The sequence below is a fragment of the Mobula hypostoma genome, chromosome 4 (assembly GCF_963921235.1).
Source record: "Mobula hypostoma chromosome 4, sMobHyp1.1, whole genome shotgun sequence".
Classification (NCBI taxonomy): domain Eukaryota; kingdom Metazoa; phylum Chordata; class Chondrichthyes; order Myliobatiformes; family Myliobatidae; genus Mobula; species Mobula hypostoma.
This window is the reverse complement of record NC_086100.1, coordinates 27,884,352-27,908,830: the sequence shown is the minus strand read 5'-3', so window position 1 is coordinate 27,908,830 and position 24,479 is coordinate 27,884,352. Positions and strand designations below refer to the sequence as shown.

Below are 24,479 nucleotides of genomic sequence, written 5' to 3'. Positions count from 1 at the left end.
CATAAAATCACAAAAATCTTGACGTTTTAATAATGTCGAATTAAATCTCCATCTATAAGCCACTTCTTCCTTATCAGCCATTATTATTGTCATTAATAAAGGAGAATGATCTGATAATATTCTTGCTTTATATTCCATATTTTTCACTCTGTGTTGAATATGCATTGATAATAGAAAAAAATCTATCCTTGAATAAGTTCTATGTCTATGGGAATAGAACGAATAGTCTCTTTCTTTAGGATTGATTCTTCTCCATATATCAATCAAATTTAAATCTTTCATCAATGATAAAGTTAGATTTACTACCTTCGATTTTATAACAGCCTTGGTTGATCTATCTAAGACTGGGTCTAAGCAAAAATTAGAGTCTCCTCCAATTAATATTTTTTCATGTGCATCCACCAAATTCAAAAAAGTTTCTTGTCTGAATTTTGCATCATTTTCATTTGGTGCATTAATATTCATAAAAGTCCATAGTTCGGAAAAAAGTTGACAATGTATAATCACATATCTCCCCGCAGAATCAGTTATTACACTTTGTATTCTAATTGGTAACGTTTTATTGATCAAAATTGCTACTCCCCTCGCTTTTGAATTAAATGAGGCCGCAACAACATTACCCACCCAATCTCTCTTTAGTTTCTGATGTTCTGTTTCTGTTAGGTGTGTTTCCTGTAAAAAAGCTAAAACTATCTTCATTTTTTTAATATATGTTAAGATTCTTTTTCTTTTCACTGGTCCATTAAGCCCATTAACATTAAAACTCAAAAAATTCAATAAATTAGTCATTATTCTTAACAAAGTTACTCCAATCTAAAACATTACTTATCTTATCAACTCTCATAGTTCCTTGGGGAATCTCTTTAAACTTCACCATGATGCTATGTGTTCCCCTCCCAACCTTCCAGGCAAAAAGAGAAAAAAAAAGATAGAAAAAAAAGAAAAAACAAAATACCCCCCCACTAATGTTGTGAATGAAAAGATACACAACACTACCCCCCTCCATTTTACGGGTCGCGGCAAAAGCCACGCTTGCACACATGATTAACGTAGCAATCGATCAGTGCTTCTTTCAGCTCCCCCGCAACAAAAAAAGTTATATATATATAGACAAAATTAGTATTATTATTCCCAACTAATTTCCTCCAGTGTTAACCTTTCTTACCCCCCTCATATAATTAATACTATATTTATACATTTATCCAGCTTCAAAAATCCAACAAATCCATTCTTAAGCCCAATCTTCACCTTCAATCTTTCTCGCTCTCCTGAGTTTGTTCTTGTATCTGGTGAATATTCAGAGAATCTTGCACAAACTGCTCTCTTTCTGGTAGTCATCAAAAAATCTTTTTTCTCCACCAGACAAAAAAATCTTCAAAGTTGCAGGATAACGCAGTATAAATTGATAACCATGCTCCCATAGGGTTTTTTTCACTGGATTAAACATCTTCCTTTTCTTCAAAAGTTCGTAACTTATATCAGGGTAGAAAAAAACTCTTTTCTCTTTAATTATCAATGGCCCTTTTCTATCTTTGGCGGTTCGAACAGCTGCCTGAAGAATCCTTTCCTTGTCTTGAAATCTTAAGAATTTTATTAAAATCGATCGTGGATATTAGTCATCTTTTGGTTTTGGTCTTAAAGCTCTATGTGCCCGCTCAATTTCAATTGGTCGAACCTCCTCTCCCATTTGCAAAACCTCCGGGATCCATCTTTGAAAAAATTCTATTGGCTTTTCTCCTTCCATACCTTCTGTAAGACCAACAATTTTAATATTATTACATCTACTGAAATTTTCCAACATGTCCACTTTCTCCAAGAGTCGGTTTCTTTCCGAGTTCCAGACAAGCAAATCATTTTCTGTTTTTTCCACTCTATCATTCATAAGCCCCATTTCTCTTTCCATCTTCTGAAGCTTCTTTTCCATTTTGTCCTGTCTTTCCATAACTTTATTATAGCATCTCTTCGTATCTCTAAGCTCCTCTCTTACTTTCCTTAATTCAGCCGTTGATTGCAATACAGCCTCTCTTATGTCTCTATCATCTCCTTTACTTCCACTCGCTTCCAATTCTTCCTCCTCTTCTTCATCTGTGTTCTCTGCAGAATCCAGTTCTGACTCTGAGTCACTTTCAATTGCAGTGGGTGTCGGTTCTTGTAGTTTGCGTTGTGTCGATTTGCGCATGCGCAATTCCGTTGTCTTCTTCGGAGCAACCGTTGCCACCGCCCTGTTCTACCGAAGGAGATCCAACCTGAGTCCCAGGCTCCATCGTTGCAGTAGGCCCTTTTTTCTTCCCGTCTCGCGGCTGCTTCGCAACAGCAGACTTCTTTTGTTGCGGTTTAGGAGGCATATCGTAAAGTAGTCTTACAAAGTTTATAAATAATTTTCAAAAAATATTTACCAACTTTGTTTTATTTAAACGGTACTTTACTGATTTGTTGTGGGAGAGCGGAATTTACACGTCTCAATCCCACGTCATCACGTGACGCCCCCTCAACTGTATTTGTTAATAGTTGTCTTATCTTGAGCCGTTTTGCTCTTGTGCTGATTAATCTTGTCAAGTTTATTTTAACTGGCACAGGGTTTCTGTGTAATGTGATTATTTAAAGTGGACTCCTGATTAGCACAAATCGTGGGGTCCTTGTGTTTTGAGAATGGTTCGTCTCGCAGTGTCGCTCAGTTGAGGCACCGATGTTCTATTGGAATTCCTCTGAATAAACTCTTGTTTCTGTCTCCACATGTGAGTCTGTCGTTCCTCTGCACTTGGGTTCCGTCATTTGGCAGCACACTCCATGACAGTAGGACCATGCCTATAAATGGACCCAGCGGAGGTTCAACAGTGGCTTGGTCATTGGTCAGCTGGAGGTGAGGGTGCTTTCTATTCTCAGTGCTTGTCCTGAGGCTACATTCCTACTTTCCCGAGGCTAATCTCTGAGTTTCTCAAGTTTATGTTCTGCGCTTCTCCAGTCTACATTCAAGGTTATCACGGTTTCCTGGGTCTCCCATGGCCCTCCAAGTTTCCAAAGGCTATTCAATGTTCCTGAGTTTGATTCTATGTTCCTGAGTAATATGCAATGTTCCAAGTAATGTAATGTTCCCTAGTTAACCAGCACTGTATCGAGAGCATCAGGTCTGTCTCAAGTTTCCCAGGGCTGCCTGGGCCACCAGGTGCTGGCCTGAGGGATTAAGGTATTGTCATGAGCCCTGCCAACCAGTATTTATTGATTGCTGTCTTATCTAGATCTTACCTGGTCCATCACACTATCTCTTTAGTCAAGAAAGCACAACAATGTCTCCACTTCCTGAGGAGATAGAGGTGATTGAGGCTGCCCACCCCATTTAAATCAATTTTTACAGGAGAACCATGCGATTGTCCTGACCAGCTACATCACTGCCTGGTATGGAAATTGCATGGCATCTAACCACAACACCTACAAAGGATTGCAGGGACTGCAGTGAGGATTGTCGGGGTCTCCCTCCTACCCACCAAAGATATTTATCAAGAGTGCTGCAAATGCAAGGCCCTTAGCCTTGTAAAGGATCCCTCCCAACCGTCCAACAATCTCTTTGACCCCTGCCCCCCCACGATTAGGCAGGAGGTACCGTAACATTTGAATAAGGACTGTTAGGATGGGAAATAGCTTCTTCTCTCAGGCCATGAGACTACCGAACTCCCTGCCACCACCCAGGTCACACACATATGAAGTGCCAGTAGCGTTATACAGTTTACTTAATAACTTGTGTGAAAATAGCAATACCTACATCAGGCTGCTGTTTATTGATTACAGCTCAGTATTCAATGTCATAGTACCCACAATACTAATCAACAAACTACAAAACCTGGGCTTCTGTACCTCTCTCTGCAACTGGATCCTTGACTTCAGGAGACCACAGTCAGTGCAGAATGGAAATAGCATCTCTTCCTCACTGACAATTAACACTAGTGCACTTCAAGTATGGGTGCTTAGTCCACTGCTCTACTCTCTCTACACACATAACTGTGTGGCTAGGCACAGCTTGACCATCATCTATAAATTTGCCGATGGCATAACCATTGTTGGAAGAATTTCAGAAGATGACAAGGGGTCGTACAAGAGTGAAGTAGATTAGCTGGTTGAGTGGTGTCACAGCAACATGCACTCAACATCAGTAAGACCAAGGGATTATTGGGGACTTCAGGAAGAGGAAGGTGAGAGAACACACTCCATTCCAATCGAGGGATCAGCAGTGGAAAGGATGAGCAGCTTCACATTTCTGTGTGTCAACATCTCTGAGCCCAATATCCTGGGCCCGACATATTGATGCAATTACAAAGAAGTGACGACAGCGGCTATATTTCTTTGGAACTTGGAGGAGAGCAGTTATGTCACCAAAGACTCTCACAAATTTCTACAGATATATCGTGGAGAGCATTCTAACTGGTTGCATTACCCTCTGCCACGGCACAGGATTGAAAAAAGCAGCAGAAAGTTGCAAACTCAGTCAGCTCCCCAGCAAAAAGGACATCTTGAAAAGTTGATTCCTCAAGAAGGTGGCATCCATTATTCAGGACCCCCATCACCCAGGACATGCATTCCTCTCATTGCTACCAGCAAGGAGGTGGTACAGGTCCCTGAAGACACACACTCTATGTATTAGGAGCAGCTTCTTCCCCATCACCTTCAGATTTCTGAATGGATAATGAACCCATGTACATTACCTCACTAATTCTTTTCTGTCTTTTAGCACTACTTTTTATCTTTATACGTATTTTTTTCTTATTGTAATTTATAGGTTTTTTTATTATGTTTTCAATGTATGACTACGGCAAAACAACATACTTCACGACGTATGCCAAAGATTCTGATTCCAAGTGTACTTTATGCTAAATCTTCTGGAATATATTTTATTATATGCTAATTTACATTAATATCATCTGATGTATAGTGTGTGAGTTCTGTGTGCTGCATTGTGCACATTTGTCCGGAAGTACGCTGTTTCATTTCTCAGTGTAGATGTATACGGTTGAATGACAATAAACGTGAACCTGGATTTGAAAAAAAAACTGATTGTTTTGTATTTTTCAACAGCACCCCAAAACTACCATGCTTGTTGGACTCTCCAGTATTACCTGACCTCAAGTGGACATTTTATCAGTAAAGATTTGATCACCATATGTACCTTGGTCAGGATTTCTTCATTTTCGATGCACTTCTGCAGATTACGTACAAGCATTGAGCTGACTGCACTTGATGTCTGACCACAGTGATGTTCGTAGGTTTTCAGAAATTTTTGAACGATGATTGAAACATTCTTTCCCTGCTCCTTCTTACTCTTCTTCGGTTTCTTCATCATTCTCGTGTCATGATAAACCACACTGGAAGGAGCAGAAGAAACATTACATAGTAAAACATTAACACATTGCTCAACTCAAGCAACTACTTTCTTTATTTGAACTAGAAGTATTGTTGACTAGAAAGAACTACAGTCCAAAAATCAGTGAATGCAAATTAAACAAAGACAGTGGAAGTAGACAAAAACAAAATTCTTTGTTCTTGCCTTAGGCTTGAAGGAGATGAGACAAAAAAATGTCTTTGTTCTTGCCTTATGCTTGAAGGAGATGTTAATTTTGTGAAGCTGCCCTGTAACTTCCTTCTTGTGAATTGGTTGAGAACTGGTTCTTGCTCTGGGATAATCGAATCAGAGCAATTGAATGTGAAGTTTCTGCTAGTGACCTGCTAAACCTGAGATCATTCTCAGATAAGCTGTGTATTATGTACCATGGCAGGCTGCAGAAGTAATCTCGTTATTTTGGTTCAGTGTCTGAGTGACCTGGTTTGACTTGTTTGAATCACAGTCGAAGAGAATAAAAGCGTGAAATTGTGAAGCCCTTGGACCAGTGCCAATAAGAAGTTGTTATAGCAACACACATCAAAGTTGCTGGTGAACACAGCAGGCCAGGCAGTATCTCTAGGAAGAGGTACAGTTGACGTTTCAGGCCGAGACCCTTCGTCAGGACTTCTGGTGAAAATAAAGCGGTGGGGGCCAGGGAACTTAAAATCATCGAAAAGTTTAAGAGCGTGAGAAATGTCACGAACATAGGCAGGGAGGGATTGAACAAGGGGGGATAAAACTGTGTCGAGGTATGCAGAAACGAGTTCGGTGGGGCAGGAGCAAGCTGAGACAATAGGTCTGCCAGGACAGGCAGGTTTGTGGATCTTGGGTAGGAGGTAGAAATGGGAAGTGCGAGGTGTGGGAACTATAAGGTTGGTAGCAGTGGATGGGAGATCCCCTGAGCGGAAAAAGTCGGTGATGGTGTGGGAGACAATGGCCTGGTGCTCCTTAGTGGGGTCACCATCAAGGGGTAAATAAGAGGAGGTATCCGCGAGTTGTCAGTATGCCAGACTACAACAGCACCCCCCTTATCGGCAGGTTTAATAATAAGGTTAGGATTAGTGCGGAGGGAGCTGAGAGCAGAGTGTTCGGAAGAAGCGAGGTTAGAATGGGAACAAGGTGCGGTGAAGTCGAGACAGTTGATGTCCCGTTGGCAGTTAGCGATAAAGAGATCCAGAGCAGGCAGAAGACCAGAGCGGGGTGTCCATGAAGAAGAGGAGGGTTGAAGATGGGAGAAGGGGTCATCGGTGGGGGTGGAAGAGTCCTTGCCGAAGAAGTAGGCTCGGAGATGGAGACGGCGGAAGAAGAGTTCCTGACGAAGGGTCTCGGCCTGAAACGTCGACTGTGCCTCTTCCTAGAGATGCTGCCTGGCCTGCTGCGTTCACCAGCAACTTTGATGTGTGTTGCTTGAATTTCCAGCATCTGCAGAATTCCTGTTGTTTGCGTTTTTTAAGAAGTTGTTATAGGTCAGTCAGATGACCCAAGACAACAACACTGAAATGCAACATTTGAACTGGTAAAGAATGAATATAAAGGCAGAGGCTTTGAATGCAAAGTAACGATAACTCTCCAACCACCAGAGACCAACCATCTTGGCTGTGGAGTATCCCATGGCCAGCATAGACTCCCTTTACTGGTATTACTTTTCCTATTACAGGTTTCCCCCACCATCCGAAGGTAGAGCGTTCCTATGAAACTGTTCGTAAGCTGAAATGTCGTAAAGCGAAGAAACAGTTACCATTTATTTATATGGAAAAATTTTGTGAGCGTTCACAGACCCAAAAATAACCTACCAAATCATGCCAAATAACACATAAAACCTAAAATAACAGTAACATATAGTAAAAGCAGGAATGATATGATAAATACACAGCCTATATAAAGTAGAAATACTTCTCTACAACGATTGTCTGCACAGATCTCCGTAGCGAAAACCTCAAGCAAGCGCTCTCGGCAGAAAATCTCACGCAAGCGCTGTTGGCATAAATGCGCTCTCCAGTAACCTTTAAATTATGAAGCTGCCAAATCTACCAAATAACACGTAAAAATACACAGCCTATATTAAGTAGAAATAATGTATGTGCAGTGTAGTATCACTTACCGGAATTAGGAAAACAGCGCCGAGCACACTGATGATGGTGTGTTAGACTGAGTCGTCGCAGGCTGGGTGGTGCAGTGGCCCCCACCCTCCAGGCCGCCAACCCAATACATTGCCGCGAAGAACGCAGGGATCCAGCGGTAGCCGGGAGGCACACAGCACATCGTTAAGAAAAAAGCCAAAATAAATATGCTAATTAATTAGGTGCTGCCCGGCATGTAAATGTCAGCGCAGATCAGAGGCGATTGCCGATTGCATCGCCTCTGATCTAGGCCGACAATTACGTGCTAGGCAGCACCTAATTAATTAGCATGTCTATTTTGGCTTTTTTCTTAAAGATGTGCTGTGTGCCTCCCAGCTATCGCTGCGTTCTTCACGAATCGGTACAGTATCTCTCTGGGGCCCGGGTATTGGTGTGGTGGGACACAGAGGTGTCATCTTATCGTCGATCAGGGCAGGCAGCTCATCTTCTCCTATGACTGCCCGCCTCGATGTCAAAGGTCGAGGTTCGTCGTCTGCAGTGGCTGATGTGGAAGGCTTGCTCGACTGCTGAGCCTCGCACATTTTTCTATCATACAGTTCTTTGTAAACACTCAAACCATCCTGCAAATATCCACTAAACCGACGTACTCTTTCAAAATTAAAGTCGTACTTTATCATTGCAGCGAAAATCTCACGCAGTTGCTTCACTTTCTGCATTCGGTTTCGATTGTTATCCTTTCCTCTTCCAATTGCATCAGCTCTTCATCTATCAGTTCTTGGTCATGGGATGCCAAAACCTCTTCAACATCATCTTTGTCAACTTCCACAAGCCAAACTCACTTTGTCCTTGCTTCGTTCACCACGATCGAAACGCTTAATTATGTCTAGTTTTACGTTTTCCGACACCTTAGAACTCATCTTGCTAATGGTTGCTCAATGCAACGTGTTTAAGCAATGCCATTTCGAATCCAGGGCAGAGCGGCTGCTTGGGGCGCGTGCTGCCTTTTATCGCGCGCTGCCTTTCTTTGTAACAGTGAAAACACTTCCTGATAGCGAAAACGGGGTACTAATGAAGGTCTTTCGTAACAGTGAGGTTTCGTAAAGCGAACGTTCGAAAAGCAGGGGACACCTGTATTTGACTGTTCATTGAGGGCTAGGAAAAATTAGTAGGTGTGCACACGGATATTCAGCTGTGTAAATTCGGCGTTCTTCCATTGAAACAATAAAGGTACTTGTTGTTAATTACAGATTCTCTCTGCCTCTCTGATCATTATTACTAAGGGTAAGGTTCATGAATGGCAAATACAAGAGGAGAGGTGAAGAAAATCAATTTACATAAAATATATAAATATTAATAATATTTATAATAATTAACATTCATAAGAATAACTAAAACATATAAAAGTTAATGATATGGAATGGACAACCTGTAGGGACATTCTGAGGGAATTGGTTCTCCTGCAGAAGTAGAATAATATACAGGGATGCAGGAAAAGAGCAGGTTAATGACTCTTCTCTCAGAAGGTGGTGAGTCTTTGTGCTTGTATTCATTCACAACTGAGATAGAAAGATTTCTGGAAATTAAGGAAATGAAGGGATTATGATGATAATGCAGGAGAATGACACTAAAGTAGAAGATCAGCCATTATCTTAATAAATGGCGGACCAGGCTCAAAGGACCAGATGATGTTGCATTAGAGAGTAGAATTGTAGAATTGTTATTTTCCTTATATTATCCTTGTAGTTTAACTTTCCTATGTTTGCTCATATTTTTATATAATCACCTATATATATGTAAATATTCAGTGAATTTTCCAGCAATTATAGTATAGTTGCTTCTGTATTTTTCTAGAAACTTTTTAGTTTTCAATAGCAGGTGTCACCCTACTTGAATATGGTTTGTTACATGTTGTAACTTAGTAGATGCACCTTTGGCGGCAATTACAGCCTTGAGTATGTGTGGGTAGGTCACTGTCAGCTTTACACATCTGGACACTGCAATTATTTCGTAATCTTCTTTACAAAACTGCTCAAGCTTTGTCAGATTGCATGGGGATTGTGGGATGAACAGCCCTTTTCAAGTCCAGCCACAAATTCTCAATTGGATTGAGGACCGGACTCTGACTTGGGCCACTCCAGGACATTAACTTTGTTGTATTTAAGCCATTCCTGTGTAGCTTTGGCTTTATGTTTGGGGTCGTTGCCTTGCTGGAAAACAAATCTTCTCCCGAGCTGTAGTTCTTTTGTAGAAGCTCATGGTCAAATGAGCTGTACTTCCTTTCGGGGGGATGGAGCAGCCGGCTGAAGAAGGCTAGCAGCTGCCACATACCTCCAACCAACTGCTCCTGCACAGCACAGTCTGAAGCATCAGTTGTCATGGCTATGGGTGCATTGGGGAGTGGCTGCGCCAGTGGGGTTGTGTTGGAAAGAGCTCATCTGGTATTATGAAATGTCCTGGAAATGTTCACTGACCAGTCAAGCATGTGATTAGGGTTATCGCATTTAAGCGCACTATACAGGGGAACATAAGTTCAGCAGCTCGTGGAATGAAGCAGTGATAGAAATTCACCATGCCTAAAAAAAACTCCTGTAGTTTTTAAGCAGTGCAGAGTGGTGGGAAATGCACAATAGTGGCTACTTTTGATGGGAGGGGTTTTGCATCTTCTGCAGAGATGTGATGGCTGGGAAAGTCATGGTTGACAACCCAAACCGGCATTTAGCAGGGTTAATAATCAGCCTGTGTTGGCTCAAATGCTCAAAAAGCGTGCAGAGATGAGGTATGTGTTCAAAATTGGATGCACTGGCAACAAGTACGTCATCCAGGTAAACAAAAAGAAAATCCTTTAATACAGAGTCCATCAGCCGTTGAAAAATCTGTGCTGTATTTTTCAGTCCAAACGGCATGTGCAGAAACTCTAAAAGGCCAAACGGGAATGTTGGGAATGTCCTCCGAGCACACAGGCACCTGGTGGTAGACTCTAACTAGATTTTCTTTGGAAAAGATTATCTTTCCAGCTAAAGATGCTGAAAAGTCTTGGATTTGTGGGACGGGGTAACGATCGGGGTTGGCGCCTCATTAAGGTCACATGGGTGGCAACCATCATCAGTCTTAAGGACTATATGGAAGGGCTATTCGATCGGCATTCAATGCCAAGTCTTTCCATGTGAGCAAACTCAGACTTCGCGGTCGCCAGCTTTTCTGTGTCCAGTCTACATGCTCGGGCACGGACTGGCGGGCCAGTTGTGGGAATGTGGTGCTCGACCCCACGTTTTGTGACTCCAGTGGAGAATGAGGGATTGGTGAGGTTTGGGAATTTGTCCAGCAGTCAAGTAAACTCACATGAGGTGGTGCATACGGTTGACAGAGTTGTTCTGAGGGAGAAGGATAACAACACCAAATCCTTGACACCCACAAGCCGGCAGTTCTTACGATCAACTAAAAGTCCTTGGACAATCAGGAAGTCTGTACTGAGCAGAGGTGTAGCCTCTTTAGCCAGGACGAAGTCCAATGTGCAACATCACTCGCTGAAGCAGAGGGTCACCCGTCGTGTCCCATAGTTCTGGATCCTATGACCTCCACTGAGGTTTCATTGCTCTTTGCCTTCTCATCAATAGGCAATGCCGGCAGCACACTGACTTGAGCGCCTGTTGTCACACAGGAAACGTCGCCCTGAAAGGGTGTCTGTGATGAACAGGAGACGTCCCTGGCAGCTGGAACCCGCGGTGTTCACAGGCCTCTGATGTGCCGATGCACTGGCACTGTCGAAGCTGCAAGGTGGTCTACATTTCCTAGCGCTCGTACCAAAGCAAACGGGGTAAAAACAAAGGCTTTGTCTGTTTCACAGGTGATGGTGTTCTTATGTTGTGAGCCTTACCGACTGGGCTTACTCAGGTAGAGAAAGGAGGAGGAATGATGCCCAGCTGAGTGTAGATTATCAGCCATTTTAGCAAGCTCCCTATAGCCCATCATGGGAGCATTAGCGAGGGCTACACAAACTTGATCAGGCACTTGCTACCTCAAGAGTTCATTAAAATTAAAACAAGGATGGTGACTTCCAGGAGAGACAGCTTGTGGTCCATTAGCTCTGACGGCTTAGTATCGCTGAGACCAGGCAAGGAGAGCAACTGGTTGGCGTGCTGATACTCTGATGGTCCAAAAGTGTGTAAAAGGTGAGTTTTCAGCGATTGGTATTAATCGTGTTCAGGTGGGCGTTCAAGCAGACTCACTACTCTCACGGCCATGGGGTTGCTGAGCGATGCTACCACATAGAAATATTTGGTGTTTTCGGCAGAGATTTCTCACCGGGCGAACTGGTCCTCAGCTTGTACAAACCAAACGGTGAAATTTTGCTCCCAAATCCCCGGCAGTTTCAAAGCGACTATGGTGGTCGACATGTTCAACAGCTCTGAAATTGTGCTAGAGTTCTGGGGTCACCAGTGTAGGTTTCCGGAAATAAAATGAAGTGAGCTGTTTTCCGCTTATCGAAACCTGTGACACATTTGATTGAATTCTAAAACCCACACAACAAAAGCACGCTAAAAGCCTTTTACATAATAATGTCATCACATCAGACCAGCCTCTTAAAGCAAAACCCCAACTCAGTGTTGGTGGTTGTGAATTATGTACATTTCTCCCCATTATGTTACCCTACAACTATACGACTACTATATACACATCCACAGTATCGTAACTTTGAAATTGCCCTGTTCAGGCCTAAAGATTTAATTGCTGTGAAGGATTTATTTCTTTTGTGGGATTAATGTCTTTCCTGATGGGGGGGGGGGGTAGTCACTCCGCTTGGAAGCCGAGACTTGTAACTGTGAAACAATCTCAGGTTCAGGTTCTGGGATCTCCTCCGTGATGGTTGTCGGAGTTGACTCTGAGACTGCTGGAAGAGGTTCTGACAGCTCTGGACACCTTTCTTCTGGATGTGCTGGCATCCCGAGCAGCACGTGGCAAGCTGCTCGATCTGCTGATCTATCCCAGGCCACCAGATAAACCTTTCAACCAATGCTTTCATTTTGACCATGTCTAAGGTGACTGGCATGTAGTTTCTCCAGCTCTTTAGCTCTCAGCTCGGATGGTACAACAACTCTCAATCCCCACATAAGGAAACCCCTGTCCAGGGAAAACTGGGGGTACTGGAGTTTCTGCTGCACATTTCAGCCATTATGAGTTGTCATGTAGACCTGAGACAGTCTGGTTTCCCTTTGGATCATCTCTAGACTTTCAATTTGCGTTAGGGAAAATATCTCAAGAGGAGTGTTCTTTTTTTTATAATTTTTTTCAGATATTTCTTTTTCCAAGGGCAAAAGGGTTTCCATTTCCATTTCCAATCAGCATTTCCATGATTAGTTGTCCTCTTGAATTCAGGCTTGTAATTGTGCCCTGCAAGAAACTGAGCCCATCTCTGCAGTTGTACTGCTGCTGTTAGTGGGACACTCTTCCGTGTACATGAGTGATTGATGATCAATAAACTCTTTCCCAATGGTTGAACCGTTTTACACCCCAAACCAGACTCAAGCCACTCTGTCAATCTGCGTGTAATTTTTCTCTGCAGCCGTAAGGGAACGTGATGCAAAGGCTATGTGGCAATCACTTCCATCACTCATAACATGTAACATGGCTGCACCTATACCATAAGGTGATGCATCACAAGAGGGACAATGTGGACCATAATGGGTGAGGACAGTGTCTGACGTCACCATTTCCATTCCCTTTCGGAAAGCCACCTTATTACTGCTTTGTCCATTGCCATTTCTTCCCGATCTGTAGTAATGAGTTCAAGATGTGGAGAACAGTGGCCAGGCTTGGCAGGAACCTGTTATATTAATGGACAAATCCTAGGAAGAACCACAACTGTGACATGTCTTTTGGCCTTGGGGCATCCATCATCGCTTGAATTTTCTGAGCATACTTGTGTAATCGTTGTGTATCGATGATGTGACCACAATAAGTAATGCATGGTTTAAAGAATTTACACTTGTAGCGTCATGCACTGAGCTCATAATCTTCAAATCTTTTTAACACTGTCTTGAGAGTGTTCCTTGTCATCCTTACCAGTAACATTCAGGTAACACTAAGTGCCTGCACGGCCTTCCAGCACTTGGTCCATAGCTTTCTATCAGAGTGCAGACGCAGATGCTACTCCAAAAATAAGCCTATTATAGTGAAAAAGCCTTTTGTGAGTGTTTATATTTTCAAATCTCCCCATGGTCATACAGCTTTACATCTCTATAACCTCTCCAATCTCCAACTCTATGAGATGCCCACCCCCCCCAATTCTATATCTCTAGACGTTAATTACTTGTAATCAGGCAGTCAACTTTCGTTGTCATAATATTCGTAATTTCCTCCCTAAGCTCTCGTTCCACTTTCTCAACGCTCATTACAACTTCTCTCTCATCCAGGAGGACCACCTTTTCATAGTGATGAAGAAAGATAAAGCAGAGTATGAGGTCATGAATGGGAATTGGATTTCAAATCGGCTTATTATTGTCTCACGTACCAAGATAGAGTGAAACGCTTGTCTTGTAGACTGGTTACACAGTACATTGAGGTAGAACAAGGTAAAACAATAACAATGCAAAATAAAGTGTAACATCTACAGATAAAGTGCAGTGCAGGTAAACAATAAGCTGTAAGACCTTAACAAGATAGATTGTGAAATTAAGAATCCAATGTATTATACTAGGGAAGCTTTTAATTGTCTTATAACGGTGGGGTAGAAGTTATCCTTGATCTGGGGTTGGGGGTGCGGTGTGGATGGTGCTCACAAGCTTTTCCATTTTCTGCCTCGTTCAGCCCCATCATGTGGCATTCTACACTTTGGAAAATGAAGTGAACAGTCAGGGCCTCACTGAAAGGGATCAAGTCAGCTCCAGGCTGTGCTGAAATTTGTACGAGCCTTCTCAACGATGTTTGATGCCAGCATGATATTGAGGTAGTCACATTAAACCAGGACTTCAAGTTCGATTGTCATTCAACCGTACATGAATACAACCAAACAAAACAGCATTACTCCAGAGCCAAGGTACAAAACACAGTACCTACAGACATAAGCAGCACAAGGCACATATAAGGTATCGGTAAAATACAGTCACACAAGAATATATATAGCCCAAGATGCTGAGTCCATGAATGTTGCAGAAATCTGCAGTTGAACACAAAACAGCTTGTCTTCTGCTGAGCGAACACTGGGAGGCAGCACCTACTCCAGCTTAGACGCCATGCCATACCACCTCAGATGGAGAACACCAACTCCGACACCTCTCTCTGGGCAGCTTTAAACAGGCAACACCATGGCTTGAGGCCTAGTTCTCACTACGACCAAGGCAATGCATCTCTCCCGCCGTCCGCCAATAAATCAGTGAATCGGACTTGCGGCATTCCACATTAACAATGTCCAACAGGGTCCTGCTATCAGAAGAAAAGTGCCTAGGACGATCACTCGTTAGACTGAATACCACCTTCATGCCCCGACTCCTCTGATGCCTCTCTGATGCAGGCAGCCCCACAGTCTGCACCGTCCAGCTCCTTCAGTTTCACCGCCAACGAGCAACTCGCTGATGGGGCAGACCTGCAGTATTTTAAGTTCTTAGTGTCCAGCAGGATCTTGCAATCATAAAAAAAATGTTTAAAAAGGACTATAACACCTTTGGTTGACCACTTGGAAGCTGCTGCAATCGAACATGCCACCATCTTACTGAAAAACCACAGTCAGATTCTGGACTCTTGTGGACTTTGATCAGATCTCTGGAAGCCTAGCAGCAGTAAAATGGCTCAGGGACTGAGGACAGGTGGGCTGCATGATAGATCCTGGAGCATCTATCAGAAGTTCCAGCTCCTGTCTGCCAAGCCTGCTGCTTGCCACTCTCATCTTTACAACGTGCCATCCCCCTACTGCAATGCTGCCCCTCTCTCTCTCAGTTTACTAGCAGAACTGGACCTTTGTCAGGTGGGACAGGTCTTTGTTCATGTCTTCTCTCAGGGAGTTTTAATTAGCAACCTCTAGATAAGAATGCATAACAGGCAATAAGTATATATGATGCACTAAACCTTTGACTCTCCTATACTGTATTCCAAAAAAAAATATCTATAAGGTCTCTATGGTCACCCTAGCTCCTAAAAGCTGAATATTCCGGAATGTGCCAGCAATTCATTGGCATTCACCAGTGCAGTTCTCAGAAAGCTCAGGACCCTGCCAAGTTAGACCTGGCACGATTGCAGCTTTTCCATTTACTTCAATGGAGGGAAATGTGTACGAGGGAGCAAGGATGGAGCTTCCTTCAATCGGTCTATCATAGAACTGAAAACAGAATTACATCTTTAGAAAGAGGTGACATGGGTCAGAGAATGTTGAATCTTTGTGGGTGGAGTTAAGAAACTGCAAGGGTGAAAAAAACATCATGAGAGCCATATATTTTTTTTAGGCATCCGTTAGTCTCGTGAGACCATGGATTTGCACCTTGGAAGGTTTCCAGGGTGCAGGCCTGGGCAAGGTTGTATGGAAGACCGGCAGTTGCCCATGCTGCGAGTCTCCCCTCTCCACGCCACCAATGTTGTCCAAGGGAAGGGCATTAGGACCCATACAGCTTGGCACCAGTGTCGTCGCAGAGCAATATGTGGTTAAGTGCCTCGCTCAAGGACACAACACGCTGCCTCAGCCAAGGCTCGAACTAGCGACCTTCAGATCACTAGACAAACGCCTTAACCACTTGGCCACATGCCAACAAATAGTATATATAGGCCTCCAAATAGTAGCCAAGATGTGAGGTTGAGATTGCAAAGGGAGCTGGAAAAGGCTTGTATTAAGGGTAATGTCACAATTGTAATGGGGGACTTCAATATGTAAGGGGATTGGGAAAATCAGGTTGGTGTTGGATCACAAGGAATTTGTTGAATGCCTAGGAGATGGCTTTTTAGAGCAGCTTGTGCTTGAACCTGCTTTGGGGAAAGGCTATCTTAGATTGGGTGTTGTGTAATACCCAGATCTTATGAGCGAGCTTAATGTAACAGAACACTTGGAAGGCAGCGATCATAATGTGATTGAATTCATACTGGAATCTGAGAGAAGCACAAGTCACATGTATCAGTATTGCAATGGAATGAAGGGAATTACAGAGGCAAGGGAGAGGAGCTTGCTCACCTGGTTTGGAGGAGGATACTGTCAAGGATGACGGCAGAGTGCAGGTGGCTGAGGTTTCTGGGAATAGTTCACAAGGCACAAGACAGATATGTTCCACAGAAGAAGTTGTTCTCAAATGGCAGGGATAGGAAACTGTGGCTGAGAAGGGAAGTTAATGATTGCATAAAAGTCAAGGAAAGGGCATATATGATAGCAAAAGAGAGTGGGAAGTTGGATGATTGGGAAACTTTTAAAATCCAACAAAAGGCAATGAGAAAAGCTAAAAGAAGGGAAAAGATGAAATATGAGGGCATAAAGCAGGATACTAAACATTTTTTTAGTTATTTAAAGAGTAAAAGGGAGGTGAGAGTTGATATTTGGCCTACTGGAAAATAATGCTGGTGAGGTAGTAATGGGGGACAAAAACGGCAGATGAACTTTACAGTACTTTGCATCAATCTTCACTGTGGAAAACACTAGCAGTGTGGCAGAGGTCCGTGACTATCAGGGAGCAGGAGTAAGTGCTATTGCTATTACAAAGGAGAAAGTGCTAGGTAAACTGAGTCGCCTGGACCAGATGGACTACACCCCACAGTCCTGAGAGAGGTTGCTGAATAGATAACAGATGCACTACTCATGATCTTTCGAGAATCACTTGATTCTAGCATGGTTCCAGAGGACTGGAAGATTGTAAATGTCACTCCACTCTTTAAGAAGGAAGGAAGCAAAAGAAAGGAAATTGTAGGTCAGTTAGCCTAACTTCAGTGGTTGGGAAAGTGTTGGAGTCTATTATTAAGGAGGAGGTTTGGGGTACTTGGAGACTAATGATAAAATGAGTCAAAATCGGCATGGTTTCTGTAAAGGGATCTCTTGCCTGACAAATCTGTTAGAGTTGTTAGATAATCAAAAGACATCTGATAAACTGCCACACATGAGGCTCTGGCAGGGTCTGCAAGACATTACTTCTTACAAAGCGAAACCCAATAGCAAGAATGGCAGCGATGCTTCAGTACCAGATGAACTCAATGCTTTCTATGCCCACTTTGAAAGGGAGAACACAACTACAGCTGTGAAGATCCCTGCTGCACCTGATGACCCTGTGATCTCTGTCTCAGATGCCGATGTTAGACTGTCTTTAAAGAGGGTGAACATTTGCAAGGCAGATCCGGATGGATACCTGGTAAGGCTCTGAAAACCTGTACCAACCAACTAGCAGCAGTATTCAATGATATTTTCAACCTCTCACTGCTACCGGTGGAAGTTCCCACTTGCTTCAAAAAGGCAACAATTATACCAGTGTCTAAGAAGAATAATGTGAGTTGCCTTAATGACTATCACCTGGTAGCACTCACATCAACAGTGATGAAATGCTTTGAGAGGTTGGTCATAACTAGACTGAACTCCTGCATCAGCAAGAACCTGGACCTACTACAATTTGCGCATCACCACAACAGGTCAATGGCAAATGCAATCTCAATGGCTCTTCAGACAGCTTTAGACCACCTGGACAACACAAACACCTAGGTCAGGATGCTGTTCATCGACTATAGCTCAGCATTTAATACCATCATTCCCACAAACCTGATTGAGAAGTTATAGAACCTGGGCCTCTGTACCTCCCTCCGCAATTGGATACTTGACTTCCTAACCGGAAGATCACAATCTGTGTGGACTGGTGATAACATCTCCTCCTCGCTGATGATCAACACTGGTGCACCTCAGGGCTTGTGCTTAGCCCACTGCTCTACTCTCTCTATACCCACGACTGTGTGGCTAGACATAGCTCAAATAACATCTGTACATTTGCTGATGATACAACCATTGTTGGTAGAATCTCAGGTGGTGATGAGAGGGCGTACAGGAGTGAGATATGCCAACTAGTGGAGTGGTGTCGGAGCGACAACCTGGCACTCAACGTCAGTAAGATGAAAGAGCTGATTGTGGACTTCCAGGAGGGTAAGACGAAGGAACACGTACCAATCCTCATAGAGGGATCAGAAGTAGAGAGAGTGAGCAGTTTCAGTTCCAGTGTGTCAAGATCTCTGAGGATCTAACCTGGTCCCAACATATCTATGCAGTCATAAAGAAGGCAAGACAGCGACAATACTTTATTAGGAGTTTGAGGAGATTTGCTTTGTCAACAAAATCACTGAAAAACTTCTACAGATGTACCATGGAGAGCATTCCGACAGGCTGCATCACTGTCTGATATGGAGGGGCTACTGCACAGGACTGAAAGAAGCTGCAGAGGGTTGTAAATCTAGTCAGCTCCATCTTGGGTACCAGCATACAAAGTACCCAAGACGTCTTCAAGGAGCGGTGTCTCAGAAAGGCAGCGTCCATCATTAAGGACCTCCAGTATCCAGGGCATGCCCTTTTCTCACTGTTACTATCGGCTTGGAGGTACAGAAGCCTGAAGGCACACACTCAGCGATTCAGGAACAGCTTCTGCCCCTCTGCCCTCCGATTCCTAAATGGACACTGAACCCGTGAACACTATCTCACTTTTTAAATATATATTTCTATTTTTAATCTATTCAATATACAGTAATTGATTTACTTATTTAGTATTATTATTTTTTTCTGCTTCTTCTATATTATGTATTGCATTGAACTGCTGCTGCTAAGTTAACAAGTTTCACGACACATGCTGGTGATAATAAAACCTGTTTCTGATTCTGATGAGGCTGCTTAAGAACATAAAATCCTGTGGTGTTACAGGAAAGATACTGCATGGATGGAGGAACGGCTGTCAGGCAGGAGCAGTGAGTGGGAATAAAAGGGGCCTTTTCTGGTTGGCTGCCAGTGACTAGTGGTGTTCCTCAGGGGTCAGTATTGGGACCACTACTTTTCACATTGTTTGACAATGATTTGGATAATGGAATTGATGACTATGTAGCAAAGTTTGTGGATGATATGAAGATATTTGGAGGGGTAGGTAGTGCTGAGGAAGCAATGTGATTGCAGCAGGACTTAGACAATTGGAAGAATTGGCAAAAAAGTGGCAGATGGAATACAGTGCTGGGAAATGTACGATAATACATTTTGGCAAAAGGAACAATAATGCAGACTATTATCTAAATGGGGAGAAGATTCAAAGTTGAGAGTTGAGAGTTAAAGGGCAAAAGTTTAGGGGTAACATGAGGGGGAACTTCTTTACTCAGAGAGTGGTAGCTGTGTGGAATGAGCTTCCAGCAGAAGTGGTTGAGGCAGGTTCGATGTTGTCATTTAAATTTAAATTGGATAACTATATGGACAGGAAAGGAATGGAGGGTTATGGGCTAAGTGCAGGTCGGAGGGACTAGGTGACAGTAAGAGTTCGGCATGGACTCAAAGGGCCGAGATGGCCTGTTTCCGTGCTGTAATGGTTATACGGTTATCAGAAGTACAGAGGGACTTAGGAGACCTCGTGTGAGACTCCCAGAAGGTTAATTTACAGGTTGAGTCTGTGGTAAAGAAGGCAAATGCAGTGATGGCACTTATTTCAAGCAGAATGGAATACAAAAGCAAGGAGGTAATGCTGGGGCTTTATAAGACAGTAGTCGGGCTGCATTTGGTGTATTGTCAACAGTGTTTGGCCCCATAACTCAGAAAAGATGTGTTGTCATTGGAGAAAGTCCAGCGGAGATTCACGAGGATGATTCTGGGAATGAAGGGGTTAACATATGAGGAGCATTTGGCAGCTTTGGGCCTGTACTCACTGGAATTTAGAAGAATGCATGGGGATTTTATTGAAACCTACCGAATATTGAAAGGACGAGATAGGGTGGATGTAGGGTGGATGTAGAGAGGATGTTTCCTATGGTGGGAGTATCCAGAACTGGAGCCTCAAAATTGAGAGATGACCTTTTAGGACAGAGGTAAGGAGGAATTTTTTTAGCCAAGAGTAGTGAATCAGTGGAATGCTCTGCCACAGACTATGGTGGTGGCCAAGTCCGTGGGTTTATTTAAGGTAGAAGTTGATCATTTCCTGATCAGTCAGGGAACCAAAGGATATGGCGAGAAGGCAGGTGTGTGGAGTTGAGTGGTATCTGAGATCAGCCACGATAAAATGGCGGAACAGACTCTATGGGCTGAATGGCCTAATTCTGTTCCTATGACTTATGGTCTTAATCTATAGTTTTAAGTTCCACTCTGGCCGCTTACATGAGGGCACTGTTGCCCTGTCAGTGTTTGCTCTCAAGTGAGATGTTAGTTCGCTGCCTTGGATAATATTTACCCCTCATTACAATATGCAACCTGTTCACCTGGTGATTGTGGGAGCTTTCAGTGTGCAAACTGGCAGCCATATTTTTCCTATTTTGTAACTGATTGCGTTTAAGAAATACTGCATTGTTTGCAAAGCATTTTAAGGTGTACTAAAATGGATGCAAAAGGTGGAATTTTCCTGTAGAATAGTCAAGTTTATTGCTAAGATTCTTTCTATTACTGATTCTGGGCGATGTACAATAACAAATTTACAATAACGTAACACATGAAAGAGCACAGAAGAACATTTCGAATTTGAAACAGATGCAACATTTTAATTATTCTCACACTAATATTTCCAACTTCATAAAGAAGAGCAGGATGTGGTTAGTGATGGCATTTTTTCTCCCTTTATGTATGTGATAAGCTCAAAAGGAATGGTATTATTGTTGATGACATCAAATTAGGAGTTTGGCAAACCCTGAGAATCACAAGAACCCAAAAACTGATTAACCAAGTAGATAAATACATGGTAGGTATAAATCATGGCAGAAATTGGTAAAAAAAAATCAAGACCAAAAAGATTCTAACCAATGAAAATATTAAGAATGTGCATTCAACAGTGATGTGGATGTACAGGTTGGTTTCAAAGCCAATGAAACATTGAATACAGGCAATGAATGATAGCACTTGGTATGGGTTAATTTAAGCAACTTTAGTAGAGTTGTATACAGTTCTGGGTACTGCAATATTGAATGTGGATCAGAGCCCTGTGAAGACTACAGAATTCATGGGAATGTTACTGCAGTTAAGGAGTAGAATAATGTAACACAGTTGGATGAATAGCTACAAATATGTTTTAAAATAGGATATACAATGAAAAATTCTTTTCACTATTTGGCATATCAGTATCATGAACTTCAAGATTACACCAAATTAAAAAAATTCCTCTATTTCTGTAGAATCTACCACATGGGAGAATATTTAACAACCAAAGAAGTAGCACTGTGAGTGAGATTAATGCCTTTTTCTGTACCATGGACCCTTTTACACCCATCTGGGAGAGCACCTCTTCCTGTAACACCTCACTAGGGAGGAAGTATCTCTGACCGTGCAGCACCCTCAGTGCCCCTAGAAAATGTTAATTTGTACTGGGGTCTTTAAAGATTTGAATCTGCAACATTCTAACTCGGGGCAAAGATCTTTTGAGGGGAAGGGTGACTGAGACACACACATAAGGACCATGCAATGTTACGTCCATAACTGCAGTTTCTTACAAGGGCCTCAGACGTTACAGGAAGACGACTGAAGAACGGGATTGAGAGGGAAAGAAAAACCAGCCGTAATCGAATGGTGGAGCAGACCCGATGGCGCAATTCTGCTGTTGTATCTGACAGTCTAAAATGAATTATTTTGCCATGAGTGCAATAGAGGCAGTAGCTTTCACTGTTAGCTATGTAGGGCACAGAATTCGTGTCACTGTCTCAGTTATGGTGCTGTGCATATACTGTAACCTGCCAATTATATCTTGCACTGTATAATTTCCTCTTCATTTAAGTATCACCAAGGGATTTATTAAAAAAAAAGTCTCCTTGTTCTGTCCATGATTCTAGCATCCATTGGAACCACAGTTGTGCTTCAGGACAACTGTTCATCCGAACCAAGACATCCCACCTCTCCCGGAAGTTCTGGGAGTCTCCCGCTTATCGATAGTGGCTCCCTGACACCCGGAAATTATCTACAATATCCCGGAAATAGATTGTTTTTGAGAGGGAGAGGGAGAGCAAGCATCCTGATTGGTCTCTCTTCGTGCTAAGAGTGGTCCCCAACCACCGGGCGGCGAGGAAACAATATGATTTGCTGATATGAGTCAGCTGCACCTTTCCTCATTCCCTGTCACGCCCTGTTGAATTTTAAAGCACGCGAGGTCATCAGTGACCTAAGACGTGCAAAGGAATGGGTCCGTGACCCACTTGTGAATGTCCCCGGTGAATCATCCATCTCAGTGCGGGGGAAAAAGATCAACTCCTCGAGCTTGCAAATGACGGTGGGCTGAAAAGTATGTTTGACATAACATCTCTGCCGGCATTCTGGATCAAAGTCAAGGCTAAATATCCTGAGATAGCCACGGAAGCACTGAAAACGTTGCTTCCATTTCCAACATATCTCGGTGAAGCGGGGTTTTCTGCAATGAATGCAACGAAAACTAAATTGCGGAATAGACTGGAACCCCTTTCGTGTATCGCTGTCTCCCATCACCCCGATAGGACCGTCTTGTTGCAGGGAAACAAGCCCAGGGCTCCCACTGATTCAACGATATTGGTGTGTTGCAATGATTTTATATGTTAATACGGGGAAAATATGCGCTGTGTGTTTAGTATCCAAACGTTACTTAAAATGTTATGATGCGATTGACTTATCACCTATATTCCGGCTGTGATTAACACTCCTGCCCCCAGTCGGCCGGTCCTCAAGAATATTGTCAATATTAAACCGGTCTGCGATGCAAAAAAGGTCGGGAACCCTGCTAAGTAGACCTATCAGTTTTCTCTGTGGGAGGGCTTTACAGTCGACCTCAAAAATAATGACAGTGTTGCTCGCTGCACTGTTTGCAACAGTGACTTTTCTATTGCCCATGGTGGGTTAAAATGTAAAAGACATGTTGAGGTGAGTTTAACAGGTGTCATTCGTTCATTAGCATAGCTAACGTTATTTAAACTAGCTGGCTGGCTGCTAAGGAGCTACGCTATTGATGTCCTACGTGATAAGGCCAAACTCCCTGTAGACTTGCCTAAAGTTGTAATAGAATAAACATGATAATATAAGTACACATTTTAATGTCACATTTTCTGCATGTACCCAACTTGGTTTACAGATTAGACAAAATCACTAAACAAAGTATTACATACACCCTTGGAGGTCGACGGGGTGGGTGGGATGCTACCTCCCTGAAATGAGTTTTTGCAGGTGCGATGTCTCCGAACCTATCTCTCACAAAACACACAAGCGCAAATATAACTGCACGGTGGATACAACCCCTCTCACCCCCTTCACCACACTTCAGTTTCATGAACCAAAGCCATCCACGGGCTGTTTACCTTTCATAAACGCGGGTTGCTGAAGGACCTGCTCATGGAACCAAGATGTTCATCCCCTCTCTGCAATTCCAGCGTTGTCGGGAGCGGGAACAGTGGAGCACCGAGCAGTCGTTTGTTTGCTGTGCGTTGCGATGGCAAACGCCATTGTGTTCTGAATATGGGCGGGACCATCAGTTCTTTAGGCCGAAGAGCTGAACTTCTCTGACTGATGTTGAAATTTCCTTCCGTCCTTCGAGGAGCTTTCCAAAATGTAACTTTTTAAATTAAAACCTTTCCCCAAAATATCAATAATATTTGTTAAGGGCAATGGATGCAGTCACGAACAAACACGCTTTGGTCGGCAGGAGAAAACCATCGTGCGAAGGTCTCCGACCAACCCGCTGAGAAATTTACGTGTGAGATTCCCCAATGAAAATTACCAGGTGCCCAGCAATTTAAGCTCGAAATCCGGCTCTGGTGAATTCTCTTTTCCTGATGCATATATCCAGGTTCGCCCAGAATTATCGACTTGGAACCACTGTAGGCTTTAAACTGAATTAGGTAAATACTTTTAGCGAATTTTCATGTCAAATACCAGAGGGCAGGGCAGAACTTTAAGGAAAGCGCGGGAAAGTTTA

General features: G+C 43.0%; 1 protein-coding gene across 2 annotated transcripts in view; it reads right to left on the bottom strand.

Moving 5' to 3' along the window:
• The window catches only part of LOC134344745 (uncharacterized), a 129,990-nt gene extending 106,030 nt beyond the window's left edge, over positions 1-23,960 (bottom strand). For both annotated transcript variants that reach the window (XM_063044826.1, XM_063044827.1), the window contains exons 1-2: positions 23,863-23,960; positions 5,156-5,351 (exon numbers count right to left, since the gene is read on the bottom strand). In XM_063044826.1, the coding sequence (XP_062900896.1) occupies positions 5,156-5,329 (174 nt within the window). In that variant the 5' untranslated portion in view covers positions 5,330-5,351; positions 23,863-23,960. The remainder of the gene's footprint in view (positions 1-5,155; positions 5,352-23,862) is intronic.
• Between the last annotated feature and the right edge of the window lie 519 nt (positions 23,961-24,479).